A 7319-nucleotide genomic window follows, 5' to 3' on the forward strand; every position below is an offset into this window, starting at 1 on the left:
AAAGAATCTGTCAACCCAATTATGGTAAAAAAAAAGACTTGCTATAACGTCGGGTGTGGCTCCTCTAATCTTTAAAGGACAGATCATACTTGATGATATTTCACAAAATATGTGTATAAATATCAAGCATCAAACATTTACAATAACACCACGTACTGTCTGACAGGGTGATTAATAAGTGAAATAACAAAACCAGGAGTTTACGATTCCTTGGGTCAACTTTTTATTTCCATGAGCTGAAAAGAATTCCTCACTCAATCCATAAATCGTGTACCATCAATCTATCTCTAGATCAAAACATAGGCTAAAATACTCATCCCTTCATTGTGTACTGTCACTTTTGCATAGCAGATTTATAAAGCCATATAAAACTACAATCAAATAGAAAAATATGACAAAATATTGCAAGCAATTCATAGTTCCCCATCTCAAACGCTTATATCAAAATGACAAAAATGAATAAAGGTCTTAAATCGCTACATATTTTGGGCACTGATCTGACTTTAGTACACAACAATTTGTAATCCCATGAGGTAAAGGCATAAAAATATCAGTCAATTTCAGGTAAAACCCCATATAAAATACTTGCATATTGAGAATGAAGGGCCATAACTGGTGTTTTTTTTAGACGTTTAGTTTTTTTTACTAAGTTTGACATTTACCACAGACAGTACTATTAAATATAAACTTTATTTATTTTACAACAACTATGAAACAAGCTATTTCAACTTATATAAATCACTCTTGTTGGCCCAGATATTAGCAAAATTTTTGTCTTCAAGCAGATATCAGTATTCTAGGTTTGCACAATGGACATGTTTTAGTAAAACTTCATACAACACACAACGACTATACTTACAGGAAAAAAATAGTCCTAATATCAACGGAAAAATTTGTTATATCTAAAAGGAATAAAACAAAGGAGTTAATGTAAATAAGATTTGTAATAAATATTATTACCACATTGTTTATACTTATATAAATTAGGTACACTATTTAACTGTCATGTCATGTAATAATACATTATTAACTCGTATAGATTCCATAAGGATGCACAAAACAAATTAAATAACATTCAGATGCATTGATAAGTATGTAGAACTGCATTTCAGTTGATTCAACCACTTCAGGCAGAGGTGTATACAATCCGAATATTCAATTGTTATTTGTACAAATTTTCAGCTTTAGTGATAACAGGTCTCAAATGAGGGCACTTTAGGAGATACTTCGGGACTTCTGCCTATCAGTGGGCACCAGCTCGGTTCTGAACGACTTGCCTGTAGATTATGCTAATATATATTGCCAGTAAAAGTAAGATAAACAAGTCGTCCAAGAAGCCGAACAATCCAAACATGGCCTCTGGTATGATGTCTAACGGAGATATGAAGTACAGCAGGGCCGCCAGAAAACACACAATAACTCGGAGCCGAAACATCCATATTAGTCCGCCAACGGTAAAAAATTCCCCTACGAAATGTCTCATCAATGTCGGCAGGTCCCGTAGGTGTTCGCCAATCTGTCAACACAATCATACCGGTAAATAGCGAGACATTTTGTATTCTTATATATTATTTCTACTCTTCACTTTTGTACATGGTCTGAAAGGGTGAAGAATTATCTCCCTTAACACTTTAAAAAGAAAACGATTATAAATATAATATGCCTTGACAGTTGTATAGTTGTGCACCCATAGAAAAGGTTCCATTAACAATTGGAAAGTTTCATGATGTTGCTGTTAAAATCAGGTCTTCTTTGTAATAATGATAATGATAATAATTTGAAGTTCTTCTATACCGCTTTATCACAACCTAGTTCGAAGGTCATCTCAAAGCAGTTCACAAATCATTTTCCGTGGTTATAGGGCCTTTGCAACCAGCCAATATCTTTCTCAACTCCCTGGGGAGCATACAGCCGGTACTGCCATTTCGGCACTCACAGCTAGCATTCAACAATTCTAGCACTGCCTCATTTACAGCAGAGTAGACTAGAACAAGCGGAGTAAAGTATCTTAGAGTAGACCAGAACAAGTGGAGTAAAGTATCTTGCTCAAAGATACAACACAGTGCCGTGCCGTGACTCGAACGCGCAAGCCTTCGGTCGCGAGCCCGGCGTCCTACCACTAGACTACTGTGCCTCCTGTTTATTGTACATATTTGACATGAAAGGTTATACATTGTACTAACCGATCTGGGTTGGCCCGAAAAGCGCCGATTGTAGCTGTTGATTTCACGCATTATATTGGCTTTTTCTTCGCTATTGTTATTCATCTCCTCTGGAGAAAACGCCACTAAGAGAAGTGTTACCTATAGAATAAAGAACAGAAACACACTTACAATGATTAAGGAAGAAAAGTCTAGAATCAGCTTCATTTAATGTTCAATTTAAACAGACTGATTTTTGTTGGCTCTGAGGAACATGACATAGGTACCTTTCTATCCATATACTGTTTACTGGGAAATTTTAGCTGCACTTAAATTTCCGCCTTGTTCTCTGTCCGTAATGATGGCGAATTTATCATTACAGCTAAAATAAGTTAACAGCATAATATACATAGTAATTCACTAGGAAGGGCGAAATTAACACTGGGCGAAAATTGGTTATATGGGCGGAGGGCAAATTTTTTCCAGTATACAGTATTTCATGTTAGCTCCTGAACAAAGATAGAACCATCCTCAATATCCTGGGGTTAAGCTCACTTTCCCTCTCTACACCCCTGGAACATGTCATAGCAAAATCAAAGGCTCAATGTGCCGCACCTTGTGGAGGAGATGAGAAGACAAGTTTGGTCCTTTGATGTACATCAAAAGAATAACACGGTCGCGTAACGGTAACAAACGAAAGGCTTTGAAGTCGGGCATCGCTCCTTTGTAAGCTTCAAAGGACAGGTATCAGCCTAGCAATTGGTCGGTATTTTTAACCTGACACCAATCAAATAGCTAGCCACGCACGTGCCTTCAATTTTGCTATGACATATTCCAGGGGTGTAGAGAACCAAAGTGAGCGTAACCCCTGGATATCGAGGATTGGATAGAATGGATGAATCATCAATTGCTAATACAGATGTAGCAAAGGATGTATTACAAAATATAAAATGTATTTAAAAAGTAGCAGTTCTTGGCTGAGTAATATCATATTGTCTTATAAAATAAAAGCATATTATGATGCAAGGATACCTACTTGCTGTCGACAAACAGGACACGCCACAGCTCCAAGCCAACTTCCATGCTGCCAGTAGGCTATGATGCAGTTACCTACAAAAAGAGTTATCTCCCTGTAATGGTTACTGCAAATTTAAGTTACATAAAGAGTTATCTTCCCATTATCATAGCTCCAACTAAAATTTGGTTTTAGTTTTATAGGATTTAAGGCTGTAACAGCTTAAGTCATTTAAGGACGAGCCTCTTTGTGAGTAGTGCATGTGTGCTGGTGGCAGGGTATGTTGGTGGGAGGGGGGGTTAGCATGGACTTGATGCCAGCTTTCGAGTGCTACCTCACTAACGTACCATATCGAAGGCATCAAGCACAATATTCCATCTAGTCACATTATATGCACAATTGAAACTTGTGTTTGAGGCAGGGTATGTTGAGGTTTTTGCCTCCTTGTGATAGTCCTTTTGTTTGTTTGTTTGAGTGGTTTTACATCTGCTTCACTACCGAGTAGTTCAGTTATTCAGCAGACGAGTGTAACAGCTCGGATCTGATGCCATCTTTATAGTGCTATCTCACTGAAATACCATGCCGAAGGCACTGTATTCCACCCAGTCACAATGATAGTTGAGCTTAAAATTAATGTATTTGGGAAGATTAGAAGCAATGAAATTGGCATAGTGATATAAATAGTGCTGTGGATTACACTTCCAGGATGTGAGTGAAATATATACTCAGAGTCGTATGCTTTATCAGATGCTTGAGGGATATAGCTGGAATTTCTGGTCTCTTATTTAAGAAGGTAGACTATGTACTTGTGTTCTTGGTAGGGTTGAGAAATAGTCCTTTTTCTGTCAGGGAGGAGATCTACATGCATATTACATTGTACCTTTAACTTGAGATGCTAGTGATCATTGATGTGCAGTTTCAAGAACATGGGACCAAGGTTTTCGGAAAGAAAAAAAACAATGGAAAATTTGAGGAGGAGGAGGAGATCCTGTCACTCGGTTTGGACTACATAAGTGCTACACATATTTGATTTAGCCTACAATGAACAGCTACATGAACATATTACATACTTACCACAGAAATAATGTCCACAATTGGTATCCACACCGTATTCCATTTCACCAAGGCAGATTGGACAGCTGAGGTTTGTTTGCCCATGACTGTGGGCTTCTCTGGCTCGGTATGCATTTGACCGATTCTCATCACCCACTGACGGCCCTGCTCCGTTCTGATTTCCGTGGATTCTTTCTCGAGCAGATCTCACATTATCTTCATTGTCCGGATGGGTAACATACTGCTCTGAATTGTTTCTACAAAATGATACAAATTATTTTAATTTGACATCTGTGACAATTTAAGTTTACTTTATACTGCACCTATTTAACAGATTAAAAGATGATTTTACAATAAATGTGGGGTACGTCCCATGCAATGGCTCATGTTTAAGTGAAGTGTAAAAATACTTTATACAAAACAGAGCAAAGCCAGGTAAAATCTCCCAAGGTTTTTACTGTTCAAAAGATGGCCAAGGAAAAAGACATACATGTCAACTACATTTGAGCACTCAACTGACATTTGATGTAGAGCTTGTGTTTTATTGTTGAGGTTTTAAAGTACAGTTTGTTATGGGCCAGAATTAATCGCTCAGACAGTCAGTAAGCTCTGGTACGTCATGTAATATATGTATTTGAATAGGAGGCTAATTTTTAAATTTACAGATAGTTATTAATATCTAATAAAAGCTATGTGTATAACTTGAACAGAAGGTGCAGAAAGGAAATTTATAAGAAATAGTAAGTAAAAAAAATCAGGCGTTACATGACACTTGTGTTACAAGTATGACTTTCTGATACTTAAAACAGTGAATTTGGTCAAGTTGTTTTTATACATGTAATGAAAAAAAAAATGAAAAAAACTCAAAGGAACTAGTCTGGTGTGTCTACCAAGTTTTGTAACTAACTGAAATGATTTTCAAGTTATGGCCCAGAAAAAAAGCAAGGGAAAAGTGAATTTAGAATTTGGGAGAATTTGTTTCCATGATATCAAGAAAAATATTGAAAATAAGAATTCTCAAATAGCAAAAGGCACAACTTATCTGATATGTATTCAAACTTTCATGGATCCCAACAGCATCACTAAATATTTGATAATTTGGTCAGTTATCAACTTTCAGCTAGACTTTTTTAGTGAGCACATGATACTAGGCAATTTCAATAGGAATCTACAATTCTTGAAAAGATATCATCCAAAAACCATCAACTAATCTGATATCGATAGCCTGATTAAATATATAAGACATTGCCAGCCATTGGCCTCAATGTGAGATGGGCTTTGGCTGTTTGCACAATTGGCCAGTTTGATTGAAATTCAATCATTCATTTAACGCACATAAAAATGGACCAAGTAATCCCTATATGTTGCCATTGGACAGATTAATGAGGATCATGAAAACAATTCACTTACCTTCTCCTTGATACGAATATAACCATGGGTATGAGTATTCCGAGAAAGGCAGCAAGAGCAACTATCAATTCATCGCCAATGCCCTCTATTAGGTTGGTTTTTCGCATATAACTGGCCATACCAGATTGGAGTCAACAGTTATTTAAAAAAAGTCTTGTTCCAGACACTGTGGGATAATTAAAAGAAAATAAGTTAATTGATATTTGGAAATCTTTTCTGAAGAACACAATTTTACATAAATGTCACCAAGAAGAATTAGTCAGTTATCAATAGATATACATGTATCTTCTTTGCATTGAACACAGTTTTGTATGTGAGGAGGGGACACAAGGCACTGCTGTGTTGTATGTGAGGAGGGGACACAAGGCACTGCTGTGTTGTACATGTGTCCAACTTTGCAGGCTGGCGACCAGGTAGCTCAATTGGTAGTGCGTTCGTCTAGAGTTCAGATGGTCCCAGCTTTAAACCCTTGTCTGGCCGTGCATTTTCCCTTTCATATAACATTTGGTGTCTCGTAGTGACTAACCTTTGTTTCAAGTACTAGGTGAGTGCTTGACAAGGGGATATCTGAACCTGGATTGTAAATAGTTGTTTTCAGGGGCGATGACTTTGAAAAAGAGGAGAGAAATGAAGCGGAACTTGATGGGGTCAATCATCAGCAAACAGGTAGCTCAATTGGATGAGCGTTCCTGTAGAGGTCTGGAGAATCTTTGATTTGAATCCAGTGCTGGCGTTTTCCTGCTCCTGTTATACTTATCACAGGAGTTTAATTAACTGTCAAAAATAATAATAACAATAATTAAAAAAAAAAGATGTGCTTAGAAAATAGAAAGCATATATGATTTTTTCGGTATTGCTGTTATTATTAATTTTTGACAGAATTTCAGACTCCTGAGCAATACTATATCTACTAGGCCTATACATGCAGATACGTACTGGAGCACCGGCAAATCTACATGCGATGCATTGAAAAAATCGTTACATTAAATATACATTTCAAATGAACGACAAAATCATAAAGATTTGACACGGAACTAACATAGTTTGATAACAAATACATATGTAGATCATAATAGACAATTCGACAGATAACTGGATAACTAAAACATAGATAACCTGCTGTCCAAACGTCTGTCGGAGCTGCCTGTTTCAGGTGACGTGTTCCAGTATAATGTGTCAATATCCAAATACCTTCAGAAAATGTGCCATTCACCAAATAACGTATATCTCAGAGTAGTAAATACGTGTCGTTCCTGTAGTATGACATCATAAGCAATTTTCAAAACGAAAGTATGAAACAGGAAGTTCCAACGTCAAGACACAGGAAGTTGTTTATCGTAAACTAATGATAAAATGGACACGATATATTCCGGATTATTTCGTTTTATCAAATTGGTTCCCGCTAATTTTTGGCAACGATTGATTTTTAGAAAGATATAACGTGTATTTGTTATATACAGTATTGACTTCCTTCTCCTTTTTTAAAATAATTATTAGCAATGAAATAAAATTTAAAACATAAACAGGGTGCCCTGAGGCTTTAAAAGCTCACATGGGAATAAGTTATTTCAATTCAAAACCACATATGGATTCATACACTTTTGGATTCATACACTTTTATCAAGTTTATGGATTTTTCAGGAGTTGTTTTACATTTATACAATATTTGACATCTGTGACCTCAAAAAATAACTCAAGGT

At 36.4% G+C, this 7319-nt stretch overlaps 1 protein-coding gene across 2 annotated transcripts; it reads right to left on the reverse strand.

The window, feature by feature from the left end:
- Positions 1–209: 209 nt before the first annotated feature.
- Positions 210–6950, reverse strand: LOC110454417 (E3 ubiquitin-protein ligase RNF170-like). Of its 2 annotated transcripts, XM_021503905.1 has the most exons (7): positions 6736–6950; positions 6146–6393; positions 5620–5785; positions 4231–4466; positions 3178–3251; positions 2184–2303; positions 210–1516 (listed from the first exon to the last, which is right to left on the reverse strand). In XM_021503905.1, exons 3-7 carry the CDS (start codon positions 5736–5738, stop codon positions 1244–1246), a joined length of 822 nt encoding a protein of 273 aa, XP_021359580.1. In that variant the 5' UTR covers positions 5739–5785; positions 6146–6393; positions 6736–6950; the 3' UTR covers positions 210–1243. The 2 variants fall into 2 exon arrangements, with proteins under 2 accessions (XP_021359580.1, XP_021359579.1); XM_021503904.1 differs by lacking the exon at positions 6146–6393.
- Between the last annotated feature and the right edge of the window lie 369 nt (positions 6951–7319).

This window comes from Mizuhopecten yessoensis, unplaced genomic scaffold (genome assembly GCF_002113885.1).
Source record: "Mizuhopecten yessoensis strain PY_sf001 unplaced genomic scaffold, ASM211388v2 scaffold7833, whole genome shotgun sequence".
Lineage (NCBI taxonomy): Eukaryota > Metazoa > Mollusca > Bivalvia > Pectinida > Pectinidae > Mizuhopecten > Mizuhopecten yessoensis.